Below are 27927 nucleotides of genomic sequence, written 5' to 3' on the forward strand. Positions count from 1 at the left end.
AAGATATCACTTACTCTCAAGTTAATGTAGGAGTTTAAGAAAATCCCAAATTCAAACACCAAGTTTTAGAATCTGGCAAAGGCAATCTAAAGTTCACATAGAAGGATCCATTTTTAAGGAAATGAGTGGTAAGAAGTTTGCTTTGTCAGATATTAAAATACACTATAAGGCTAAAATAATACAAAACTGTATGGACAGAACTGAAATTGAAAGATTCATAAAACAGAACCAAATTTGTTAAATCTCCCAATTATCCATGCATATAAAAGATTTCAGTATATGATAAAAATAGAATTTCAAATAAGTGGAGAAAGGATGGATTAGTCAACAAATGCAGTTGAGACACTTTCTTGGCCAAAAAGAAGAGGATGCATAATAAGATATGAGTGAAATCATTTGTACTATCTTATGAACACCCCTTTCAGCTCAATAAGGAAAAGATGAAGAGCTGTATAGAAAAACAGGGTATCGGGGTGCCTGGGTGGCACAGTCGGTTAAGCATCCAGCTCAGGTTGCGATCTTGGGGTGGTGAGATGGAGCCCCGTGATGAGCCCCAAGTCGGGGCACAGAGTCTGCTTGAGCTTCTCCTTTTCTCTCTGCTCCTCCCGCTGGTGCTCTCTCTCTCTCTCTCTCAAAATAAATAAACAAGTCCTAAAAAAAAAGAAAAACAGGCTATTAGGGGGTGGACCCCAGGATCCAAGCCCCATATTCCTGTCCCAAGCCTGGTACAGGACAGCAAGCCTGTCTGCCTTCTAGAAAGCATGAAGCTCTGTTATGAGGGTATCATGGGATCAGGATTGAGCAAAGATTAGACACTCCTTTTTTCTGGGAATCATGTAAGTCTCTTCCCAGGTTCTCATGAGACCCTACAAAAGAAGGTAGACTCCCAATCAGGGGTTGAATGGCCCACTCCTAGACAGGGTGGAAGCTTGCCAATTCCATTTATTTTGATTTTTTTCAGCTCGATTAAACTTGTCCAATAGAAGAAGAGATACCTGCTCAAGGATGTTTATTATAAAATTTTGGCTGTTTTTAGTGGCAAAAGAAATTAGAAATAACCTGAAGTTGCATGGTTGGTTCAATTATCCACGCTACGGAGTAATATGCAACTATTAAGAGAAAGGGTATCAGCCTGCCTGGCTGGCTCAGTCAGTAGAGCACATGACTCTTGATTAGTTTAAAAAAGAGAGAGAGAGAGGGAGAGATGATATCTCGGCTTGGGTCCCCCAGAAAGAATTATACTGTGTTCCACCATGTTCATGGGGATGGCTCTCCCAGGGAGGCTGGAAGCAGGTGGGGGATGGGAAATGAGACAGAGAAGGAGGATGGAAGGCTCCTCTGATCTGAGGCTGCATCACTGAGCTTAGTAACTTAGGAACATCCCTCAGCAACAGGCTGGCTGGCCCAGGCTTGACTTTCTCCAGAGACTGTACATGCGTTACTGCTTCTCTGGGGAGTCCATCTCAGGGGAGGGAGGAAGAACTTATCCTGGGGCTCCCAGATATCACTGCCAAAGGTCCATCCCGCGGCAGGTGGCTGGAAGCTGACTGGCTCCCAAGGACCTCACACCTGAGCTGCATCCCAGAGGCCTGGGGTGGGAGCGGGGAGCAAGGGCTGTCTGCTCGGGGCCCAAGGAAGTCAAGTCGGAGTTGGCTGCTGTGGTGGCAGCCGGACAGAACATCTTGTCAAGGGTCAGATGAGACCCAGAAGACCCGAGCCAGTGCCTAAGAGCTGTGGGATCTAATCATGACACCCAGCGCTGGCATGGGTGTGAGAAAGTAGCTGACTGGAATATAAATGGTGACTATCTCTGTGGAGTCTTTGTGGGCCATGCTCCATCCCAGGACCCCAATGCGGGGCTCCATCCCAGGACCCCGGGATCATGACCTGAGCCAAAGACAGAGGCTCAACCGACTGAGCCACCCAGGGGCCCCTCCTTGTGGAGTCTTTAAAAACTGGCTTCCTTTAGATCCAGCAATCCTACTTTCAGGATTTGTCCTGGGTAAATAATTACACATATTGACGAAAATGCCCAGAGTGCGTTCTATAGGACTGCCAGCAGCTGGAAAGAGCCTTAAGCCCAACAATTAGGGATTGGTTAGAATTATAATAAGGGGCACCTGGGTGGCTCTGTTGGTTGGGTGTCTGACTCTTGGTTTTGGTTCAGGTCATGATCTCAGGGTCCTGGGATGGAGCCCAGCAGGGAGTCAGCTTCCCCCGCTCCTCTCTTTCTGCCCCTCCCCCCACTCATGCACCCTCTCTCTCTCAAATAAATAAATCTTGAAAAAATAGCTTATAATAAAGTATACCGAAATCCTCTGCCGTTATTTAAAATTATGAAGCAGTTCAAGAGATACTGATATGGATGGTCGCTGAACACAGTTAAGTGAAAAAAGCAACAAAGAATGAATAGTAGGATCCCATTTTCATAAAAACAACTCTGAAAAAACATTTATCTGGATATATATTTTCATACAAATTCTGGAAGGTTATTCTTAAGGATACGAACAATATCTCTGGTTAGTTTTATTTTTTTCTTCCTTTTATATCTGTAAATGTTATATGTTTGGCAATGATCACGGGAATATACAATTCAAACCAATTTTGTTTTAAAACACTGACTGACACAGGAAAAGCATTCTGACATTTTAGATATTTGAGCTACTTGAGGCTTAACATGTAAATGACTGATAACTACCATAAATTGAAATGATAGGATCATTCTTCCATTCATGGGATATCAACAAATTATCCAGAATAGCTCCTACAAACCAGGCACCATGCCAGGTACTGGGGATAGAGGAAGACAAAACAATTACAAATTGTGTGTTGTGTTACGAAGGACAAAACAAACAAACAAACAAACATGGTACTTCCCTAGGATATCCCTTCCATTTCAAAGGAAATATATTTTAGCAGCATTAAATTTTTTTTTTTTTAAGATTTTATTTATTTGCGAGAGAGAGAATGAGAGACAGAGAGCATGAGAGGGAGGAGGGTCAGAGGGAGAAGCAGACTCCCTGCTGAGCAGGGAGCCTGATGTGGGACATGATCCCGGGACTCCGGGATCATGACCTGAGCCGAAGGCAGTCGCTTAACCAACTGAGCCACCCAGGCGCCCGCAGCATTAAAATTTTTTGAAGTATTTCTATACTTCGTCTTATATTTTAGGTCTACAACAAAACATTCAATTAAATGGTAAAATGTACTTAAGAATTTTTAAATATTAGTCATAAAAATATAAAAATGAATAAGAATCCAGATCAGGAGGCCAATAAGAACATATATATGCAGACCTTCTTTTGTTGTTATTATAGAGTTTAATGTGGTTCTGAGCTTCCAAGCAGCCAAGTGAAAAGGGAGAAACATTTACATTGTTCTTACTGTCAGGAAGCAGCAGACGAAGCAATTTTTTCAGGAGAAACTAAGCTTCTCCCAGCACTTCCCTGTAAAAGCCATTTCTCATATGGTTACGCCGAGAGTGACATTATAACTACTATCCTCCATATGAAACAACTAGAGAAAAACTCTCTGCTACTCTATAAGCCCAGAGAGGACAAGGGCCATGCGTTTGTCTGTGTCGAGCACGGCACCTGGGCCCAAGGAGGATGGGAAATGAGGAACAGCAGAGTAGGATTTCACTCTGCGGTGTGGCTACCTAGACATCTATCCCTAATGCATGTCTTGTTCATGATGTCAGAAAACAAACTGGATTTTGGTCTGCAGAAGCAGAAGGGCTGTATACCCCTGTACTCTGAAAAAGGCCAGTGGTCACTATGGGTGCTATTCCTTGGACTTTCAATTTGGCATCATTTCTAAGCTTGTATTAGGTTCTCCAGAGAAACAGAACCAATGGGATGGGGATACACACAGGCACACAGACACACAGACACACAGAGGATCCATCATAAGGAACTGGTTTATGTGATTAGGAAGGCTGACAAGTCCCATGATCTGCAGGGTGAGTGGGCACGCTGGAGCCCCACGAAAGCTGATGATGTAGTTTTAGTCTGAGTCTGGAGGCCTGAGAACCAGGAGAACTGATGTAGTTCTAGTACAAAGGCTGCAGGCTTGAAACCCAGGAAAAGCCACTGTTTCAGTTTGAGTCTGAAGGAGGAAAAGGCCAATGTACCTACCAGTCTGAAGGTAGTCAGGCAGGAAGTAATCTAGCTTACTCCGCCCGAAGGTCAGCCTTTTTGTTCTGCTCAGACCTTCAACTGATTGGATGAGGCCCACCCACATTAGAGAGGGCCATCTCCCTTACTCAGTCTACTAGTTTAAATGTTATGTTATGTTATGTTATGCTATTTATTTGTTTATTTTAAAGGACGCTCCACGCCCAACATGGGGCTTGAACTTAATACCTGAAATCAAGAGTCACATGCTCTACCACCTGAGCCAGCAAGGCACCCCTTAAATGTCAGTCTTATCCAAAGCACCCTCACAGAACACTCAGAATAACATGTGGGCAAATAACTAGACATTCCATGGCTCAGTCAAGTTGACACAGACAATTAACCATCACAAAGCTTTACCATTAATAGACAGCGAAACCAACTGTGATTCACCAGGCCTGCCAAGTAGCATGAAGGCTATAAATGCATTTACCGGAGAGGAGATCTATTTTACAGCAAAACCGACAAAAAAGACAATGCCAAAAAAGGAAAGGGAAAACAGGAGACAGTAACAGACTGTGCACTAAAAGGCAACTTGAGACCTAATGATAAAGCAAGTAGGAGGAGGAAGAAATTTTTAGAATCCCAAGAGTCGGAGGCTGAAGTTATTGTCGTGGAAGGTGAGAACAGATGGTGATGCTAAATGGAAAAGGGTAATGTCCAAAATACACAAATTAATAGGGACTTGAGCAGCCACTGGGCCTCGGACTTCTTAAAGGAAGACCCATGGGTGTTAAGGTAGGATGAATGGGGACAGGTGAAACCCGAGTTTTCCATGACAACTGTCCTTCACCCTGAAGGACAAGCCTAAGTCATGCTCTCAATGAGGGAAGTATGGGAGGAACAAGTCAATCAGAGGGGTTTGATCTGAGGACAAGGAGTAGATTCAGGCAGATTCAGCTTTGTGGTAGGTTAATTCACACGGCCAGGTACAGCACCAGACAGTAAGCGCTGCATAGCTGACTTCTCCGCCCCTTCACTTTTCCCTTGACCGTGCTCTTGCTCACAGATGCTCCCAGACCTTCCCATCTCAGACAGAACCCCAAGTCCTTGCCTGCTTCTTCTGTGTCTTTGAGCTACCTTCCTACACTCCTCTTCCTCCCACCACCAAGTCTCTGAAAGTCTTTCAGATGCTGCCTCCATTCTTTTTCTACCCCACTTGCTAAGTCCTTAGCTTCTCAAACAATACTTTTACCGATGACTTTTTTATTTTTCTGGGTAAACTTTACACCCAACATGGGGCTTGAACTTATGACCCTGAGATCAAAAGTTGCATGCTCCACCAACTGAGCCAGCTAGGCACCCTTACCAATGATTTATTATTTTTTTTTAAGATTTTATTTATCTATTTGAGAGACAGAGAGCGAGCGAGCGTGAGGGCAAGCATAGAACAGGGTGAGGGGCAGAGGGAGAATCAGTCTCCCCTCTGAGCAGGGAGCCCAAAGCAGGACTCGATCCCAGGACCCTGAGATCACGACCTGAGCAGAAGGCAGACGCTTAATCACTGGACCCAGAGGCTCCGGCTCAGCCCTCACCTTTTTTTACTTTTAAATGGTGCTGGAGCGATTAACAGTGATCTTGTCATTCCTTCCCTTGGGTCCCAGGACCCAGCACTATCCTGGTTCTTGGTCCGGCCCACTGTCTCCCCTTCCTGGCTCTTCCTCTTCCTGCCTGTTCAATATATACACATTTTTAGACATTTTTAAAGATTCTGTTCTCATTCCTCAGCATTTTCACCTTTCTGTTTTCTCTTGCTCAGAAACTGCTCATTCCCAGAGCTTCCTGCTCTCTCCTCCAACGCAGTAAAAACGTCTAACTCCCTCCACTCTGCCCTGAATCTGTCTCTCCAGCTTGTCTTACAGTTTCGACTGCCTTCTGGCCATTTCCCCTCAACTACACACCAGAACCCCAGATGCATAGTTCTAAAATCTGACCTTCCTGTCTTCACTAACATTGTCAACAGTAACCACATCATCTCCACCCCCAACGTACGAGCCGTCACTTTGACTTAACAACATTCTCCCCTGGAAGGGCTGTTGGATTTAGCTTTCTTCCCCATTTTAACTTCCAATTCCACCTTAGCTCAGCCCTCTTTCATCTCACCGTCCAAATACTGCACTTGCTTTTTAGCTGATCTTTTTGCCCCTTCACTATCCTTTCCAATCCACCATTCACTGTGCTGGGAGGGAATTCTCCATGTACCCCTCGCATTCCTGCACCGTCTGAAGTGTCTGAGCACAGGCCTTTACACCAATTGAAGAATCTTTATATAAGAAGACACTCCAAGGTAGTAACGCTTAAAGAGATCTCTCCCTCCTGAGACGGTCCAGAGTAGTAAAGATAAAGACCTGCCTTTCCTTCCCAGAGAAGATTTGTTTACATTCTTGAGTAAAGATAAGGGCTCTCTCACGAAGGATGAGCCGATGAGCGGGTCACCAGCAACTCCAGATAAGGCAGGAGCCTAATTTTGCGGTTCCTCGCCGGTAAATGCCCCCACTGCATGTGCAGGTAGCAGCGGGCCCTCACTGTGCTGCCCTGCGGCACTTGGGGGAATCAAGCAGGCTAACTTGTTAATTTGTAAGAAGGGTACAACCTCAGGCCCTTTACAATTCCTGACTTAGCACAATACCACCAAATTATTTTGGAAAGATCGGCTTTGACCATGCTACTTCCTTGCCCGAGATCTTTCTTCAACGGCTTCCTATTACAGAAGGAAATTCAAGGTCTTACTTGTCGTTCAAGTGCCTTTCTGGCCTGTGCTCACTCCTTCCCTAGGTAGACCCTGTGCTCTAGTCAATCAGGAGATGGGTCCCAAAACACAGACATCCATATCCTGCCTCCGTGCGCTGGCCATGCCTGGAATGCTCTACTAAGTTTGCAGATGAGGGGGAAAAAACCAAGAAGCACCCGTGCACAAAATGCCATGGCCATCTTTGAGGAACGGGGAACCAAACCACTGATTTCTCTATTTATGTTGCCAGAACTCCTTCCAGGTGCACTGGTGGGAGATCAGCGTGTCCTTCACCCTGGCCACAACCAACCAGGCTGCAGCCCCGGGGAACCACATGCTGGTTGGACATCGGGGAGCCGACGTGCCTCTGGGAATGCTTGGCTGGAAAGGCTGTCCAACTAGGAGCTCCGCATTTGATGGTGGCTAACGCATCCCAATGTCTCCTCCTTTTTTTTTTTTTTTTAAAGATTTTATTTATTTATTTGAGACAGAGAGCACATGAGAGGGGGGAGGGTCAGAGGGAGAAGCAGGCTCCCTGCCGAGCAGGGAGCCGGATGCGGGACTCGATCCTGGGACTCCAGGATCATGACCTGAGCCGAAGGCAGTCGCTTAACCAACTGAGCCACCCAGGCGCCCTGTCTCCTCCCTTTTGAGAAGTTTAAAGGAGTAAGAAGAGGCAGCTCAGGTTCTAGTGTGAACAAGTGAGTCACAGTTCCAGTTCTCTGGGAGGCTTTCTTTCCCAATCTTTGCCTATCCACATTCCTGGGTATTTGGCTGGGTAAACTCCCAGCCAAAGATACTGAGAGCACGCGTTTTTCTTGTAGGCTTTAAGCTTCATTCGAACATCCTCCTCACCAATCTCTAAGATATGTGTACAAAGATGCTGGCTGAAGCATGGTGTGTAAACAGCAAAATAAAAACATGCCTATTAATATAAGCTGGCTAAGTTATCATATTTCATCATCAGTTATAAGATACATCCCAATTTCGCAGATATAAATATCAATAAAATAGCCCACAGTGGTTTTATGTCACTGATTGTTCCAATATGTGAAAAAAAATGTGCCTTTTAGAATTAAAAAAACTAAGGTATTGTGCACTCAAAGAGTGGACTCTTCTGCAGCTGGGACAAGTAAAATAGGGCTGTGGGAGGAACATTTCCTTCAGAACAGGGGGTGGGTGGAGACAGGAGCAACGACTGCATGCATCGGCTTACGCCTCAAGGTGCCACAAATGGAGAGGTGTGTGATGTTACCTGTAACAGTTGTGCTGGAAAAGCAGACTTAATTTTCTTAAACTAGGAGGTGGCCATATGGGTGTATGTTTTAGTATCATTATACATTTTTGTACATCTGAAATATGTTATACTACATTTTCTTTAAGAGGGCTAGCCACCTCTTTTACTGCCCCTGTTCTTTGGGAGACCTTGTGTCCAATGACAGCTTAAAAAATCAGGTTGAAGGACCTAGTCACTGTCTCTTATTTCCACATGTAAGTTTTTAGGAAAGAAAGAATTTCACATCCCAGCAACACCTGGTATGTGCACACATCCAACTGATCAACATTTAGAGACCTAAGTGATTACTAAAATTTTGTTTTCTCCTTCTTTCTCAATACTATAGGCTTTGGCTTCACATCAACCACAGTTTGGCCTAGATCAAAGCAAGATCAAATTTGCAAAAAAGCTATTTTGGCGTAGTTGTTAACAACAACAAAAAGCCTTTAGGGGCTCAGTCGGTTAAGCGACTGCCTTCAGCTCAGGTCATGATCTCAGGTTCCTGGGATCTACGTCATATTGGACTCCTTGCTGGGGTGGTGGGGGTCTGCTTCTCCCTCTCCCTCTGCTGCTCCCCCTCCTTGTGCTCTCTCTGTCAAATAAATAAATAAAATCTGTAAAAAACCCACAAACTTTAAAAAACGTGTGTGCATGGAGGAGGGGGGCATTTCAACAGAATTCCCTTAAATACTAACCTCCTGGTTATTTATAAAGTGGGTTGAATTTTTAGGGACACGGTTCCCAAAGCCGGGCATGATTCAAAGAGTGCAAGCTTTGGAGCCAGACTCTGTTGACTCAGAACCATGCCAGCTGTGTGGCCCTATAAAGTCACCTAACTTTGCACGGCGTGTTTTCTCCTCTGTAAAACAGGGACCATAAGTAGATTACAGGGTGTTGTAAAGATCGGAAATAGTAAACACGGTGCTGTGCCTGGCATACAGTCATTACCCAAAACATGGTGATTACTCGGGGCACGCGGGATGTTTTGTCTCGGTACCGGCGCTCGGACTTTGCGCAGTGCGCCTCCTCATCTCTCCCTGCTCCCCCTGGGGCACTCAAGAACTCTCTCGCTCTCAATTTGTTTCCGTTCAACATTTATGTGCAGGTCACGTAAGCCAAGGCCTCTGGATGGCTTACAGTCAAACTAACATAACACAGTACAGAAATAACCATTTCAGAGGGTTTTTTTGTTTGTTCGTTTTTAATGTGGCAGAGGAACTGGCACCCCCAGGAAGGTGCGCTCTTTCTACACGAGGGGGCCGAGAGGGGCAGCACCGCGGCCTCCAGGCACCTCCCGGTCTCCGCAGACCGCCCGCCCGCTGCAGGGCGTGGGGCGGCCGGCTGGTCCCGGTCCTTTTCCGGGAACACCCGCGACCGGGAGGGGAGGGTCCCGAGAGCGGCCGCGTCCGCACTTACCAGGGCGAAATGCACCAGGGCGTCGTAGCAGAGCCAGGCCAGCACCCCGCGGTCCGCCGCCCCCCGGCCGCGGCCCAGGCGCAGGCCCAGCGCGCAGCCCGCGAGCAGCAGCGCGGCGCACAGCAGCAGCGAGCGGCCGGCCGCCGCCCCCAGCTCCCAGCCCGCGCCCATGCGGCCGGCGGCCGGGGGCCCTGCGAAGGGGAGCCGCGGAGAAGCGGCGGGGCGGGGCCGCCGGGCCGGGGCGGGGCTGCTCGGCGCCCGCGGGCGGGTGAGACGCTTCGCTTCCCGCCCCGCCTCGGGGCCGGCCAGCCGAGCCTGGAGGCCTTCACGAGTCGGGATCTTGCTCACACGCCCGCCTAGTGCCTGGACCGGGCCTCTTCCCAGACGAAGCCCAAAAGACTGGTAGCAGCCACACCTTCTGATGCGCTTTGATTTTCAACAAGGTTCAAAACCTTAAGCGACAAAGCCAAGTCCATATGGTAGAAATTTTGGCAATAGACCGGGAAGAATTTTAGGAACAAAAGGTTCTAATTAAGCCCTTGCAAGTCTTGCAGGAGGGGTGAGGGCCAAAGGTATTGTCAGCCACCAGCAGGCTTTTTAAAGCCCTGGTGGCTTACTCTGACCCTATTTCTTTAAAAACCCACAGAAGCACCAAAGTATGGGGGGAGGGGAGGAGCAATAGGTCGTATTGGCTTGACGCTGGATTCTTTGAACGTTATCCTATCCAAGTCACAACAACCCTAGGAGGTCAATGTTTTCCTAGTTTACAAATATGAAAACAGCCTCAACGTAACTTGCCTACGGACTCTTCAGTAACAACGGAAGCCAGAACCCACGAGACCTTTGCTTTCTGACCCTGCACGCTGACGTGTTAGTAGGCAACTACAGCTCTCCCCTAATGAAGAGCCAATTTGTCCTGATCATGCGTTAACGTTTTCTCTCTGCTTTTGCTAGCATCTTGTTTGCTTTTAACCTTCTCCTCATTCCCTTCCTTAGGTCTCTGGTACTTAGAGACTTAGCACTGGAGAAAGGAGTCAGAGTTTAAAAAGATTGTAACCCTTACTGACCAAGCCTGTGTTTTCACTTTTGGATAGCCAGATAAAATACAGGATGCCCAGATAAACTTGAGCTTCAAATTAAAAAAAAAAAAAAGAAAGGAATTTTTAAATGCTTATGTTGAAGTATCACTAGGGTACTTGTGATAAAAAATTATTCGTTGTTTTAAAAGGTGGTATATACATACAATGGAATATTATTCAGCCACAAACAGGAAAGATTTCCTGTCACATGCTACAACATGGATAAACCTTGAGGACGTTATGCTGAGATGAGCCAGTCACAAAAAGAGAAATAGTGGTATGATTTCATTTCTATGTGGTATCTAAAGTAAGCATATTCCTAGAGACAGAAAATAGAATGGAAGTTGCCAGGGGCTCTGGAGAGGGTGAAAAGAGGAGTTGTTTAATGGCTATAGGGTTTCAACTTTGCGAGATGAAAAAGTTATGGAGTATGGTTGCACAACAATGTGATATTACTTAACACTACTGAACTGTTCGCTTAAAAATGGTTAAGATGGCAAATTTTGTTATGTGTATTTTACCACAATTTAAAAATATGATTTCTGGCACTGAGCACAATTTCAAAAACTTTCTATCCTGGTTACTCCCTATGTAATACTTTATATAGCATTTAACACCAGATAAATTGTTATTTATTTACGCATTTATTGCTAGTCTCTTGCCCTCCCTTTCAGAGCAAAATAAAAACCTAATTAGATTGTCTCCATATTGTGTCCCTGCTCCTCAGTCCTTCCTAGTTTCCACCCTCGTCTCAGTGATATAGCTCTCACTATGGTGACTGGTGATGTCCCCAAAGGACATTTCCTGTCCTCACTTTACTTCTCAACAGCACCACTGGGCACTGGAATCTCTTTTCCCTCCATTTGCTGAGGAAACACACAGCATTTACTTTTGACCTCCCTATCTATACCTTCTGATCCCTTTGCAAGTTCATCCTCCACTACATGCCCATTCAATGTTGGAACTCCACAATGCTGTCCTAAGCCCTGTTCTCACTCCAAATGCTGGACCCAGGTAGTTTCATGCTCACCCCCTGCATTAATAACCACCAAAACAGGCAGAGAATTCAAATCTCTAGCCCAGCTCTCCTCTGACCTCCAGACCAGTATTTCCAACTGCCCTACTTGACAGTCTTTTTGGTTGTCTCAACACAACCCAAACTGAACTCATCACCTTCTCTTCCCTACATCTGAGTCTTTTCCAGTGTTCCCTATCTTGTGCTACTTCCACTCATCAGTTACTGCAACCCAGAAACCTATAAATCATCCTTGGTATTTCCCGCTCCTCAAACTCCAGATCTAAGGCATCATCAACTATTTTAGCTATCAAGTATCTCTTGATCCCATCCACTTCATGGACCAAGCTGTTCACCATCTCTTGCCTCCGTGCTTCACACTCACCAATGTGACCTCTAGACATCATTAACCCCGAGTACCTTTCCTGTCCTTACCTTATCAGCCAATGATTGTTATTACACACGATTCTTCCATCATCACTCTTGTAGAATGATAATGATGAGTAATAATGATTTCCCATTGCTCTTAGACTGACTTACCAGCTGTGGGCCCTGGCCCCTACCAATCTCTTTAGCCTCTCCCATGTCCCTCGTAATCCTGCTCCCTGTCATTACTTTTGCTCTAGTTATACCTTTTTTTTAAGATTTTATTTATTTATTTATTTAACAGAGACAGAGAGAGAGAGCACAAGCAGGGGGAGCAGCAGAGGGAGAGGGAGCAGACTCCCTTCTGAGCAGTGAGCCCGACTCGGGGCTCGATCCCAGGACCCCAGGACCATGACCCGAGCCAAAGGCAGATGCTTAACTGATTGAGCCACCCAGGTGCTCCCCCTATACTTGCTTTCTTTCACTCCCTTTAACTCACCATGGTGCTTCCTACATGATTGACGACAAGGATAGATATAAACAGAATCTGATCTTATTATGAGGAAAACTGGGCTGAAATCCATAATATGGCATTTATAAATTCTTATATTTAGGTTTGAAAGTGAAAATGCCTAACTACTGAGTCAAAGAGAGCTGATGACAAGGGGAGCTGAGGCTATTACTTCATCACAAGTCTCATTATCATGAGCTGGTAGAATAATTAAAAAACTCTCCTCCACATTAATAGAATTAAGTGTCCAGGTAATGGAATGTTCCTATTCCATTTTACCCAGAAACTAGTCACATCACCCTCTATTCTTGGGGTCTTTGGAATGCATGATGTGACAGGAACCAGTTCCAGGAACGACTTCATGCACAGATGGCTGAAATGAATGGGGTGTCCAGGTTGAGGAAGGCAACTGATAAATGCAGATCTGCCTCTTCTGCTAACTAGGAATAACAAAAAAGTTTATTTATAAAGATGGTCATTTAAGAGCGGTGCCTTTTGTTCAGTATTAAGAAAAGAGTTGGTAACAACTAAAGCTATTCCACAAAGTAGAACAGGCTCACTTAAGAGTGTTTCATCATTGCTTCTCAAACTCTCCAACTCTTGCAGGAATGTTTCCGTAAAATAGCCTGCCTCAAAAATCTGATTTTATCTTTAAAATGTGCCCTTTACTCTGTAACACTTAGGCTTGTATTACCATAAAACTGCTCTACTTATCAAGTAAAACTGCTGTCCCATGAAGATGTGTTTATCTTGTAGATTTACAGGTTACTTGGCACAAGGCCCTGTTTCTCTTTGGGTACCAGTTTGACAAGAGACTGACTCAAGAAGGTGGATGGCAATTTTGTTAGGGTAGGGAAGAGGAATGTTGCAGAAGTTCCCTGCAGGGAAGACATCCTTTATAGCATGACTCAACCATAGTTCTACTGCTTTTGATCATTTTTAATAAACTTGTAAGTTTCCTGATGGGGCCAATCTCTCACAGTTCTTCAAAGAAGTGCTTTTCAGACTCGGCTGTGATTTTCTGGTCGCACCCCAGCTTTCCCAGAGAACTTAAATATCTCAACTAAAATGTCTGAAAAACACTGCTACAGGGCAGTGTTGTGAAAATTGTGGGAAAGTAACACATTTGCTTGTTTCACACACCTTCTTTTTGTAGCCACAGGATGAATTCAAGAAGGTTAGTAGTTCCCCCATATTCCCATTTCTATCCTAAGTCCTTTGCAATAGATGGGGCTTAGTACTACCAGGAGTTCCTGCAGATTGGTGATAGGGCTGGCTGATTTCTCCTAAAATGGAGAATGAAGAAAAGGCATACTTGTGTCTCCTCTTTTTATCTGATTCATCTGAGCAAAGTCTGGGACTCTTTACACAACAAAGAGGCATGACTTAGGCCAGTGGTTTGCACCCAGGCAAATTTGGCTCCCAGGGGACAGACAATTTTTGTTGTCACGACGACTGGGGAATGCAGAGGTACTCAGTGGGACTAAAGATGGTGCTAAACATCCTACAATGCAAAGGACACCCCCCCCCCCACACACAAAGAATCAGCCAGCCTAAAATGTCATTATTGCAGGGTTTGAGAAACCCTGATTTAGGTCAAAGTTAGTTGAGGGGTTTCATGGACAAATAAGGAGGCTAAAGGAGGTGAACAGGCTATATTCTCACATCCCTTTCCCCAAACACTTTCTCTTAATATAGTACTGAGCCTATGTCTGTCTATATACACATAGACAGATACACTCCTATCTCTATATAGTACTTTTTGAGAATCATTCTACCACTACTTTTTAGCTTTATGTACAACATAAAAAGTTCCTTAAAACTTTAGACAAATGAGTGGTGGGTTATATAGAGCACTCCTTGGGTTATATGCCTTAAGACTTAAAGCTTAATGTACAGAAATTATACTTCCTTTCTCCAAATAGATTTAATTGAAATTCCCCGGTTCAACTAGGGTTATGAAAATTCGTAACTATCACTGTAAGACAAATGACATTCATGAATTTTCACTTGCAATAATCCTCTAAAAAGGACAACTCTTCTGAAGGAAATCATGGCAAGATGACATAAAAGTACTATCACATTTATTTACTTATACACACTGACTTCTTTCAAAAATAATTTGAAGTGGCATTATACTAAAGTAAAAATATTTGTATATTCCAAAGTTCAGTTCCTCTTTTGTCCTTTTAATTAATCCAAGATTTCATTTAGAGCCACAACCTCTATCTCACAGATTACAACTTCCCAGTTTACTTCAATTACTATCTTCCACAGTTACTTGTTCGCAAGGATTAGGCTGTAAAGTTTGATTTTGTTTGTTTCATGAAAGTCATAATCACACCATTTTCTCAAATGGCCCTTCTAAGTCACGGTATTTAAACCTGAGGTAGGCAGGGAGAAGGCCACGTGACGAGGATGACAGCGGGGGCTGGAGGGACGCAGCTACAAGCTGAGGAGCCCCCAGCACTGCCAGGCACCCCAGAAGCTGGGAAGTGACAGAGAAGGGTCCTCCCCACAGCCTCCAGAGAGGGTCCCAGCCTGCACCTTGATTTCCGACTTCTGGCCTCCAGAACTGTGCAACAGTAAGTTCCTACTGTTCTAAGCCACCTGGTTTGCGGTACCGTTATGGCAGCTCAGGAAATGAATAAAGATTTGGGTATTTCTTATTTGTCACAAAATACTCTGAAATCTAGCACTGTTATTGTCCTGGTTTGTTAGAGTGGAAGAGAGAAATTAAAATACAACGGAAGATTAATTCATGATTTGCCTCCTTGTGGCTGATGTCTGAAAAATAGTTCCAAATTTAAACACGCAGAAAACAAAACTAGGAAATTAAACTTTTAGAAATAAGCTCTTCAGTGTTTTATCGTATTTGATAGCAGCTTTTTTTTTTATTGGTTACAAAACCTAAGCCCATATACAAAATTAGGAACACATTTAGATGCCTCTTTTGAAAGAACGTTTAGTCTTTTTTAACTGAGTTTAAAAAAAATAAAAACAATGCAATTTTTCAACACTGTTCTGAAAACTTAAAAGTGCAGCAATATACTTAGTTTCCTTTGTCTACGAAATGGCGCAATTCCAATTCCAAACTGATAAGGTCACAACAAACTGAATCAAGCAAATGCATACATATGTCTGCACTACTTGATGCTAATGTTCACTTATGTTAGTTCGCACTTAAAACACAAGAGAAAATAGGAATCGGCACAGTAGAGGCCCAATTTAATCTCAATGTGTGCAAAATTTAAAAGGTAACTGTCAGTAAGTAGTATGGAGAGTCTGGAAGAAACTATACTGGAAGGGGTACAATTCACAATATCGAGAAGATTTGGACTTTAAGGGTTTCACCGAAGTTTGTGACCTTAATTAGCTTTGACTTTGTTATTCCTACTTTTAGTGAACACCACACAGTTTCAAAAATTTCAACTACAGTGTCTGAACAGGATGCAGTTACCATATGAAGCTTTAACTCAAAATTTGGATAAAGAAAAAAAGGCACAATGAACTTCAACTCAATTTTATGTGCACAAGAGTTGAAAAATCTGAGCCACCTTAAAGAGAAATTGATTCTAAAATTTATAAAACCTATAAATAATCAGAGGCCAAACCACTATATTAAAACAGATTCTCTAGCAAGTAAAAATCTTGCAGTTTAAACATACGCTTGTATCCATTTTAGATACAAGACAAAACTCACTCTTTAAAGTGGCTCCACCTTGGCAGATACATATATTTGTAATGAATGCACACCTGCTATGTGTTGTTTATCAGTGAAAACACCCCAGCTGATTCACAAAGCTCTGATGGCATCTGTCTCCTCTTCATCACAGTAAATACACCCCCCATCGGATACTAAATTCGTTTAGATTTTCTATCCCTTCACATCAATGCATTGGGAAATTATACCCAGTAAACAATAGCAACAAAACCATTTCTGTGACAGCACAAATTATTCAGTTTAAAATTTTTCAAATCCATATTCTTTCATTAATAACTGGGTCAGACAATTTACCAAAAGCTAGGACTTTACATAGTAATACCAGATATTGCAGAATTGCTTAAAGATCACTGCAAATCAGGTTTATGTCAAATAACTGCAGATTATTCCTCTACACAGATCCTTGTCTGAATCTTTTAATATATGAATATGCCTTTAGAGTAGGATCTGAATTAACTTTCCCAATACTCAAAGAATGAAGTTTTATAACACTTCTAAATAGTTGCTGGTTTGTTGCCAACCACATTATCAAAAGCACTGGTTACTAAGTAAAAAATATTTTAAGACTAAATTACAGTAAACATGAAAGCTCCACAGTTTAAACCCAATATAAATCAACCATATCCAATTATCAATTTAAAACAAAAAATATTAACTCCTGAAAGCTGAAAGCAAGATTTTTTTTTTTTAAAACATCACCAATCGGTACTTTAGACCTTTGTTTTTTGTTGTTGTTTTTTATTTGTTTTTCTCTTTATAGTCAGGGACTCTTGCTTTCAACTTAAACAGAAGTTCAAGTCCATAACAGGTTGCAGCTCAGGTAAAATACCATGCACAGCATTTGATTACTTCAAAACAGCAGGAACACACAGGCTGAAGTGAGTGGTCAAATAGGGCTTGCTGTTCTCAAAAATTAGGTATATGGCGAAAGCATTACCATCCATAGCTAAAGTTCTTCCTCCAACCCTGGCTTCTGAGGCAGATAATAAACACATCAATTACTGGTAGATGAAGCGCAGTTTTTTTAAAACTTATCTGTTTAATCAATAACCAAGTTTCTTTTTTTAAGTTACTTTTTGTGTGTGTCAGTTCCACCAATGAAAATCATTTGGCTTGTACTTTAAAATCTATTCTTCCACATAAAGAATATGAAAATATGTTTGTGGAGGACAATGATGGAGGCTCAGATCAGACTGCACCTCTTTAAAGTCTTCCAACGTGTATATGCATCATACCAAAGTGTCTTGATCCACAGCGCACCATTTTCCAAAGGAATATCAAGTGGGCAGCTGACATGCCACCACTATGGAATATTCTAAACTGGAGACTGCAGTTGTCAGCGTGTGGCACCAGGGAACAGGGAAAAATAGGGTAGTTGAGATTGTTAAGGAGAATTCTAAAACAGTTTAGGAAATCATGCATATGCATTTACAGTCCATGTGATAGTAACTTTTGGCAACTGCAAAGTGACTGAGACATGGCTTGCTTTAGAAGCATCGAAACGAAGAGGCATGTGTGTTTTGGAGCCTTTTGTTGTTCTTCTTCTTGTCATTTGGTAGCCATCTGGTGGTGCTTCGTACTGAACTGGGAAAGATGCTGCGCTCAACTGAACTTAAAAATTAAATTCTTTTGTTTGAAGGTTGGCTGTTGGGTCAAAATTGTAAGTACCTCCTTGTGTTGCTTCAGGAATGAGGCTAGGATCTTCATCAATCTATAAAAAGCAAAAAAAAAAAGTCCTTATTATGTTAAGATACTACATGTTGTGGTATAAGCAGAACTTACTTCTTATGGGAGTTCTATACAAATGTTGCATAATCATTCTGTATGTTTCAATCAATAAAAATATTTAAATCAATAATAATATTAAGAAATTTAACAATTTACTTTTTTTTTTTTTTAAAGATTTTTATTTCTTTATTTGACAGAGAGACACAGCGAGAGAGGGAACACAGCAGGGGTGAGTGGGAGAGGGAGAAGCAGGCTTCCCGCTGAGCAGGGAGCCCGATGTGGGGCTCAATCCCAGGACCCTAGGATCATGACCTGAGCTGAAGGCAGACGCTTAACGACTGAGCCACCCAGGTGCCCCCGCAATTTACTTTTTAAGTTTTTTTTTTTTTTTTTTAAGATTTATTTATTTTAGAGAGAGTGCGGGCATGAGAGCCGGAGGAAAGGGCAGAGGGAGAGATAATCTCCAGCAGACTCCCTGCTGACCCTGGAGCCCAAAGTGGGGCTCAATCTCATGACGCTGAATCATAACCTGAGCCAAAATCAAGAGTCTAAGAGTTGGACACTCAACCGACTGAGCCACCCAGGTGCCCCAAGTAATTTAACAATTTAATTAAACTGAACACACATTTAAAAATTGCTCCAATTTTTTTACCCCCTCCCCCTTCCCTGCCCCATTCTTAAGTTTCTGTATCTGTAGATTTATTTTACCTATCTGAACACACATCATTTCTATAATTACAGTTGACCTTTGAAAAACACCGGGGGCTAGCGGCACCAACCCCTCCCCAGTGCAGAGTCAAAAATCCAAGTATAACTTCTGACTCCCCAAAACTTAACTACGAATAGCCTACTGTTGGCTGGAAGCCTTACAGATAACAAACAGTTGACTTAACATGTATTTTGTATGTCATACATATTATATACTGTATTTTTATAATGAAGTAAGCTAGAGAAAAGAAAATGTTACCAAGAAAATCATAAGAAAGAGAAAATACAGTTTTTTGAAAGATTTTAATTTGAGAGAGAGAGAGAGACAAAGAGAGCATGAGCAGGGGGAGGGACAGAGGGACAGAGGGACAAGCAGACTCCCCGCTGAGTGGGGAGCCCCACACGGGGCTCCATCCCAGGACCCTGAGATTATGACCTGACACGGTCAGATACTTAACTGACTGAGCCACCCAGGTGCCCCAGAAAATACATTTACAGTACTGTACTGTATTTATATATAAAAAAAAATCTACCTATAAGTGGACCTGTGCAGTTCAAACACTTGTTCAAAAGTCAACTGTATTACTTCTTCCCATTTAACAGATTACAAATGCAACAAGAACTGTTTTTTTTTTTTTTTTTTAAGTAATCTCTATGCCCAACGTGGGGCTCAAACTTGCAACCCTGAGATCAAGTCTCATGCTTTACTGACTGAGCCAGCCAGGTGCCCCTCAAACACCCATTTTTGTATTTTTACCTTATAATGATGTTTCAGACACAGTATTTAAAAAAAACTGATTGATGGGGGCGCCTGGGTGGTTCAGTCAGTCGGTTAAGCATCTGCCTTTGGCTCAGGTCATGCATGATCCCAGGGTCCTGGGATTGAGCCCTGCATTGGGCTCCCTGCTCAGTGGGGAGCCTGCTTCTCCCTCTCCCTCTGCTCCTCCCCCCTCTTGTGCTCTGTCAAATAAATAAATAAAATCTTAAAAAAAATAAAAATAAAAAACCGACTGATGGAAAACAATCATTAATTTTTTAAAATTTAGATTATTAAAAATAACTAGAAAATGCCACCTCAAGAGTATCTGATAGAAATATAGTATAAACTTGTAGTATTAATGATAAAAGGAAAATTCTTAGTAAGCTTAGAGTATGTCCAGGTTTTAATGTACATGCAGGCATACCATACTTTAATGTATACTTACATCATCACCAGAGAAATACTGATCTATGATTTCAAATGCTAATTTATATATGTCTTCATTTTCATGTTGCTGTAAAACTTCAATTTTCTCCAAACCTGATAAAAACAAAAAAATCAAATCAAGCAGACACAAATAAAAACTGTTCATTCTCACCATGGAAAATCCGAAAGAACTCAGAACACCTTCCTCCCACCACTCCCCAAAGATGACAGTTTTCTTAAAAAAACAGATAAAACTCTGAGCTGCTCTGGTTGGAGGACCAGCATCCCACCAATTTCTTCCTCTCTAGAAACCCTGAGGTACATTTGTATCTGAGGCAGACAGTAAAAAAAAACCACCTAAGCACTCCATCTGACAGATGAGGAAGCTATGGTCCAGAGGTGTAAAGCGATTTACTTCAGGTTGCATGGCAAGTCAGTGACAGAATTCGAACCAAGGCCTCCCAAGAATGTTTTAGTGGAAGCACGCTCTGTCGTATAGTAATTTTTTTTAACTTTCCCTCTGTTTTCCAAATGTTATTACTTTTATACAACAAGTTTTCAGAAACTTCATGATTAACTGATATAAACAGAAGACAAAGCTTTACACTTTGAAGTAATTTCTTTTAAGAAAACAATCAAATAGGGTGCTTGTATCTTATAGCCACAGTGAAATTCGGAAACAATTTTTCAAAACTATAGAATGCCTTCATGTCTATTCCCAATATATTTACTCCATGTATCAGATGCACAAGTTTATAAATTTACATCCTTAACAGTATTCTGTGAAATGTCTTTTTAGCTAGGTTATTCTGAAATAGTTGCATTTTTCTTTATTTAGTAATATAAGAACCACAAAAATGGGAATATAAGTGTCAAAGATAATGGATGTAAAGTTCTTTATAAAATTATAAAACACTAAGTAAATGTGTATCCTAATTATAAGTATACCTCCCATAGACCAAAACAACTACACTGATAAAAAGCCAAAGAGTTACAGTTCTGCATCTTAAACTCCCTGGGGGTAACTGCTCTATATTAGACTACAATGCTAATTTTAAATTATCTCAAAATATCTTAAAACCAGAGTAAGAAGTGAATTAATAGTATGAAGATCTACTTCTATGACCATAGATAAAACTCCTTAACATCTCCAGGATAATTTCTTCTTGTTATTGAGAAAGTATTTCCAGTCTGAATATTTTATGATGCTATTGTGTTTGCTTTCTCTTAAAAAATAAATTGGGTAGTATAACTACACATAATAGTCAATAAAATATACAAAATAAAACATGACAATAGAATGAATTAATTTAAGGTTTGGGCAATTTAGTACATATTGAACAGGTACCTTTAAAAATAAAACTTTTAAAAATACATTTCATATGTCATTACCAGAGAAATAATTAATGTAATATTTCAAATCACAGTTTTCTCATTAAAATTTCAAAGTAACTTCTGTGGCATTAAGTTCAGCATGCAGCTCTAGCAATTGTAAGACTGAAATAAAATACCTAGATGACTCTGAAATCATTAACCTTTTCCAACAATATGGAATAGTATTTCACAAGGTAAGGTCCACACAATCACATGATATTAGGTGTAACATGAAAAAAGTGTTTCACTATCACGGATTCTAAGAAATGCTGGATTAAACAAAGCTTATGTTTCTCTACTGTAGTGGTTCTCGAGCTTTTAATTTGCTCTCACGCACTGTGACTTCAAGAGGAGTGTTTATGTTACCTAAAAAGCAACATAAACCTCTAGGAAGGCACGGAGTGACCTTCACAACCAGTTTTTCCAAAGTATGGACTAATCCTGGCTGGAAAAACCTCCTGGAATGCTAACATAGCAAACAAAGGACAGCAACATACTGATGGAACAGCAATGTCTCCTGACAGTTTTCTTCCTAATTAGTTGTCTTTAAGGGAACTATTATTTCAGCATTCCAGTGCTCAACTATTTTTCTTCAATCCACTCTTACCTCCACATTCTTCTATGATTTCAGCTATTGTGCTTGCTTCATCACCAGCCATTATCAGAATGTTTTTCAGACCATCAAGGACCACCTGAACAACTTGAGAATCTTTCACAGACAGTAAATTACAGAATGGTGGTATTACATTCTGCTGTACAAGGTACTCAACCTAGGCAACAAAAGAAACATTTTTATTTATATAATTAACTTTCCCCCAAAAAGAACATAGCACAGGGCTTCTAAACAATCAGCAGCTCCTAAACAAAAGAGTAGTATACTTTGCAGTATTAACAATCCTAATAGTTTCTCCAAACTCACTTGATCTTTTCTGCCACTTATCGTTAAGTTGCTAATTGCCCAAGCAGCTTCTTTTTGTGTTCCAAAATCCCCCTGAAGGTTAAAAAAGAAATAATTATATGAATTCTTTATTCAAAAAATCTTGGTTATAATATATTAATGTACATGATAAACTCATAATACCACTGACCTTAGCAAGCTGATGAATAATCATAGGAATTAATCCAGCATCTATTACAGCTTGAACTTGTTGCTGGTTGCCTGCCGTTATGTTGGAAAGGAACCACACTGCTTCCTATAATTGATCAAAATACAGGGTGCCTTTGTTTGAAAAATTATTTTTAATGCATTTGTATTTTTATTTTAATGTAGTTTACATATACTATAACAACATCACTTGAGTTGCATTAGGGGGAGTGCATCCAAAAAGCAATTAGGTTACACAGAATCTCTCATTTTAAACAAGTTATAAGAAAACTATTATAACCTTAAAGGATTTATAAGTCACACACCAGGTTCTATTTTAATTTTAGTGTCAAATGTTGTCTCTTCTTCTACAATTAAAAAAGTTAACTGTAAAGTTATTTTGCCATCCAATTGTGGTTAAGATGTTAACAATTGGTAAATCAGTGTTTAGAGTATATGGGTGCTCACTATACTATTCTTGCAAATTTCCCATAGGTTTGAAAAATTTCAAACTAAAATGCTGAGGGAATATGGGGTGCCTGGGTGGCTTAGTTGGTTAAGTGTCTGACTCTTGATTTGGGCTCAGGTCATGATTTCAGGGTCCTGGGATCGAGCCCCACATTGGGCTCTGCACTCAGGAGTCTGCTTGGGATTCTCTCTCTCCCTCGCGCCCCACCCCCGCCTGCCCCGCACCACACTCACTCGCGTGTGCTCGCTCTCTCTCTCTCGAATAAATAAATGTTTAAAAAAAATGTTGAGGGAATAAAATGGAGTTTTATTCCACCTCGAGGGTCCCATGATGATCCCAAGTGCAAATAACACAAATGCTCAAGGTGAAAAACCTCTGAGGAGACTAACTGGCTGCTGAGGCTGAGTGGGTATCTATACGAACCCTTTTTCTTTCCCCCATGATACCTTCACTTAGAGCATATCGATCACAGGCCAGAACTTCTCTGCACCCACTTCTGTCCGGCTTCCTCACTTCTCAGCTCTGTTTCCAATTATGGAATACATTTAGCTGTAAAAATCACCTATATTATTGAAATTTCTACAGGAAAAATAACTGGCCCAGAGTCTAAAAGACTCTGGCATCTTTCCCTTCATTGGAACAAATGTATTCATAAAATGCACTTTTTGACAACATGCTTTTCTTAAGAATCCAACTGTCAAATTATAGTTGAGTAACTCCAGAAATATAGCTATGACACAGAAGAAATGATCAATTCTGTTGGTTTTGGGGATGGTGGCATTTCAGGCAGATAAAACTACATTAAACTAAATGCAAATCAAAACCACGAGACATCATTTCACAACTACTAGGGTGGCTACGATAATAATTTAAAAAAAGGAATTGGAACCCTCATACAGTGCTTGTGGAAACATAAAATGGTGTAGCCGCTAGGGAAAACAATTTGGCAGTTCCTCAAAAAGCCAAACATAGAATTACCATATGACTGGGCAGTTCTACTCCTAGATATATACCCAAAAGAACTGAAAGCAGGGACCCAAATAGCCACTTGCATGCCAGTGTTCACTGCAACATTATTCACAACAGCCAAAAGGGAGAAAAACTCCAAGTGTCCATCAAAAGATGAATGGATAAATAGAATGTGGTATATATGTACAATGGAATATTTATTCAGCTATAAAAAGAAATGAAGTTCTGATACATGCTCCAACATGGATGAACCTTAAAAAAATTATGCAATGTGAAATAAGGCAGACACAAAAGGAATTAAATACTGAAGTATATATTTAAACAATTAATAATAAGTTTATATCTTAACTTTGAAATTTTAAAAAAGACTTTTTTGATCCTTTAATTTAGGCATTGCCTCTTTTGGTCCAGTCTAATTTCATAGGGAGATTAAATTATGATCTCTCTGTATATAAAAAATACCAGCCATCCAATGAGAGATTCTGTATGTATTCTCACTTAGTGGCTACTAATTTACTGATTCTTGCTACTGCCCAATCTATTTAAATAAAAACACTGGTTATTTTATCAGGGCAGCACTTATAACAAAATAACTGCAGAGGTGATTTGAAATAATTCTCATCTTAACTACAGTGGTTTTGAAGACAATCATGATTGAACAAACAGCAACAGAAAACAAGGGGACAGTGAACAATGAAATATACAGAGAGAAAGAAATGCACCAGTGAGACAATTATATGCCTTACCTTATTTATCTTCTCTTTTGGGTGTGATAAGAGATTTGGGAAGTGCGACAGGACATCACAGTTGAGAACGACCTGGGTCTGCTCATCGGTGCCAGTCACTATGTTGCCAACTGCTCGGAGGGCTGCCGTCTGGGGTGGGGATAAAACACTTTCTATAAATTTATTTGTTTATGATGAAGCGGATTCTATTTTTTTCATAATCCTGAGAAAATGTAAAAATGCAAGGGGTAGACACTTACTGTATTCTTAGAAAAGTACTACATAGAACTGAGAGGCAATTTTGAATTTTAAATAAGTCTTGTAAAAAATGGAACTATACAGAAAAATTGTGTAAAAAACTGCTGAAAAGATTCAAAAACTAAAAAGAAATGATAATTTAAAAAGTAAAGTTTCAAAAAAAAAAAGTAAAGGTTCATTTTAACAGCAGCTATTTTTTATCTATTACTAATTTAGTACCACAGAAATACTTTAATAAAGGCCTGGAGTGGGCATGTATTTCCATCTAGACAGTCACTCTGGCAGAAGTGGAATGAATATCCATCAGCCACCCACCCCTAATTAGAGTGAGGAGAAAGGAGAGAGGAGGAAATGCAGCTAGGATGCTGTTTCAATTATTTGGAGGGGAAAAAAAGAGTCTTGAACTAAATCAGTGGCTCTAGATACATAATGAGCAGACAGATCTGAAAGCTATAAAAAGAATGAACAGGACTCTATAATGGAGGCTAAATGAAAGGAGGAATCAAGGTTTCAAGCTTGAACTATGTGGTCTACTGAAAGGGGATATATAAAGAGGAGCAGGTTTGTAGGAGAAGATGATACATTTTAATTTTGTCTGGTTAAAATGGCAATGGATGCTTGAAGGAGTTCTTAGAGGAGATGTCTGAGACCTCAACGAAAACTGGCTATTGTCAGTTTGAAACTCTGCAAAGAATCCGGGTGAGATAAAGATCTGGAAACCAACAAAATCAGGTTCAGTAAAATAGAGGAGAAATATCGAAGATACGTACATAGAGACAGAACTGAAACCTGGTGTTCAAGTTAACAGGTTATATAGTAAACACAATTCTATACAAGTAAGAAAAATAAGATACTTACTTGAACTTTCACTTCCTGGTGGCTCAGCAGGGGCACAAGAAATGGCACAACCCCTGAATCAATAACCATCTGTATCTGCTCATTACCTCCATCTGTCAGATACGACAGAGCCCAAACAGTATCTACAAGAATCTACAGAAAGTAAAAAAGAATTACCAGTTTAGGTATTTGTTTGAATGCTTAAAATACATTAACATACCTCAGGGGCAGTGACATAAAAAGTAATTAAACTTTATGTTTTAGTTTGGTGGCAAAAATATCTGCTTACCTGATAAATCTACTAAGCAGCAGAGAACTTTCTCAATGCTTACCTACCTCAGATCATTCTTCACAAATATGAGACAGAAGTCTGAGACAACTTCTACCCTAACTTCTGCCTTTATATATCAGAGAGATGAATTTAAAAACAGGCCAAGGGGCGCCTGGGGGGCTCCTTCGGTTAAGCATCCAACTCTTGATTTCGGCTCAGGTCATGATCTCAGGGTGGTGAGATCAAGCCCCGCATCAGGCTCCGCGCTGAGTAGGGAGTTGAGCCTGCTTGAGATTCTCTCCCTTTCCTTCTGCCTCTCTCCCTGCTTGTGTACGTGCCCGTGCGCGCGCTCTCTCTCTCTCTCTAAAATAAATAAATAAATCTTAAAAAAAAAAAACCCAACAGGCAGAGAAGTTTTTCTCTCTGCCCCACAAATTGAGTACCTAATAATCATAAGGAAACACTTTATATACAGAACAAGACCATATACCAGTGCTTCATGGCTAGAAAAGACCAAAAAGATACTAGTGGTTTTCAAACATGTTTAGCAATATAATTAATTTTTCAGGCTATTAAAGTAAACAGTTAAAAGAAATAAGTTGGCATTTTAACTTTGGGGGAAAAATTAATTATTTGCAAAGCCCTTGAAAAAGGTCTCCAAGTGAAGAGCAGAGTATAAACCATGCCCTACACCCATCTGATTTTGCAAATAATAAACAAAAGAAAGACTCAAGTTTGTTGACTCACTCAAAGTCAAAGAGTTTATATGTAAGCACAGATCTTATCTCATGTGAAATCCAGAGATGTTACTTACTAAGGTATCCAAATTAAAGATATTCTGTTGCTTTAAAATAATGCCACCTGAATTAAAATCCATCTATATATCCTTCAAAAAATAAAGAGATGAATAAAAAGAGCAAATAAAACCACATATAGGGGCGCCTGGGTGGCTCAGTTGGTTAAGCATCTGCCCTCAGCTCAGGTCATGATCTCAGAGTCCTGGGATCGAGTCCTGCATTGGGCTTCCTGCTTAGTGGGGTGTCTGCTTCTCCCTCTGCCTCTTCCCCCTGGTTGCATGCCCTCTCTCTCTAATAAATAAATAATAAAATCTTAAAAACAAACACATATAGCCCACACCCTCAGCATTAGTAGGAGTCAGAGAATACTACAAATTTCAAATTACCTGTAAGAAAAGAAAAAATTAAATTCTAGTTTTTGTCTGGGCCTCCTGCCCCAAGCCTATGTAAGACTTCAGAGAAGAGGAGAGGGGAGGAGAGTAAAGTGTTTAAAAGTAACATATCCTAGTAAAACTATTTCACATTACTGGGACAGAGACCATGTGGTTCCAAAAGCCTATGATATTTACTACTTGTCCTTTTCAGGAAAATATGCTGACACCTTCTGCACTAGAGAATGAGCTTCATTCAACTAAGAGATGCCTGAGGAAATATTTCATTGTAGATCACAGACTAAAATAAACGTGGGATAAGAGTGGAAGAATAATTTATAAATGGTATATGTTCTGAAGAAATAGAAATATTGCAACTTCAAAAATGGGAGGACAGAAGGGAGCTATGCCTGAAAACTGAGCCCACCTACCATCCCACCCAGCTCTAAGGCCCCCCTACTGACGGGTGTCTGCAGATGTTGTGTGTGTGGGCAAAGCCTGTCTACTACCCAGTCTGGCAGTAACAGGTAATAAGATTTATACAGAAACCAGAGTCACATAACACAACACCCAAAATGTACAGGCTTACAAATGAAAAATAACTTGTCATACCAAGAACCAGGAACCTCTCAACTCAAAAGGGAAAAGACAGTCAACAGATGTCAATACTGAGATGACAAAGATATCAGAAGTATCTGACAAAAGATTTTCAAGGAACTATCATAAAAATACTTCAGTGAACAATTATGAATATATTTAAAACAAATAAATATAGGAAATCTCAGCAAAGAAACAGCAAAGAAACAAAAGATATAAAGAAGAACCAAACAAAATTTTAAATGGAAAAAGTCAGTAAC

General features: G+C 41.0%; 2 protein-coding genes across 8 annotated transcripts in view; both read right to left on the reverse strand.

Annotated features, from left to right (window-relative positions):
* Positions 1-9832, reverse strand: part of EBPL (EBP like) — a 74861-nt gene extending 65029 nt beyond the window's left edge. For 3 of the 7 annotated variants that reach the window (XR_008505671.2, XR_010410013.1, XM_045869400.3), the window contains exon 1: positions 9599-9832. Coding sequence is in view for 3 of the 7 variants with exons in the window: in XM_045869400.3 (XP_045725356.1) it covers positions 9599-9769 (171 nt within the window). In the remaining 4 variants the exon portion in view is untranslated. The remainder of the gene's footprint in view (positions 1-9598) is intronic. The other 4 variants (XR_006789712.3, XR_006789711.3, XM_045869402.3 and 1 more) reach the window with 2 other exon arrangements.
* Positions 9833-15433: 5601 nt separating this feature from the next.
* Positions 15434-27927, reverse strand: part of KPNA3 (karyopherin subunit alpha 3) — a 101891-nt gene continuing 89397 nt past the window's right edge. Inside the window, exons 11-17 of the mRNA XM_045869399.3 lie at positions 25653-25784; positions 24558-24686; positions 22378-22482; positions 22209-22280; positions 21897-22059; positions 19935-20029; positions 15434-18004 (exon numbers count right to left, since the gene is read on the reverse strand). Coding sequence (XP_045725355.1) covers positions 17906-18004; positions 19935-20029; positions 21897-22059; positions 22209-22280; positions 22378-22482; positions 24558-24686; positions 25653-25784 — 795 coding nt within the window. The 3' untranslated portion in view covers positions 15434-17905. The remainder of the gene's footprint in view (positions 18005-19934; positions 20030-21896; positions 22060-22208; positions 22281-22377; positions 22483-24557; positions 24687-25652; positions 25785-27927) is intronic.

This window comes from Mirounga angustirostris, unplaced genomic scaffold (assembly GCF_029215605.1).
Source record: "Mirounga angustirostris isolate CCGP_5_RB_7025 unplaced genomic scaffold, mMirAng1.0.hap1 SCAF_3, whole genome shotgun sequence".
In the NCBI taxonomy this organism is placed as follows: Eukaryota; Metazoa; Chordata; class Mammalia; order Carnivora; family Phocidae; genus Mirounga; species Mirounga angustirostris.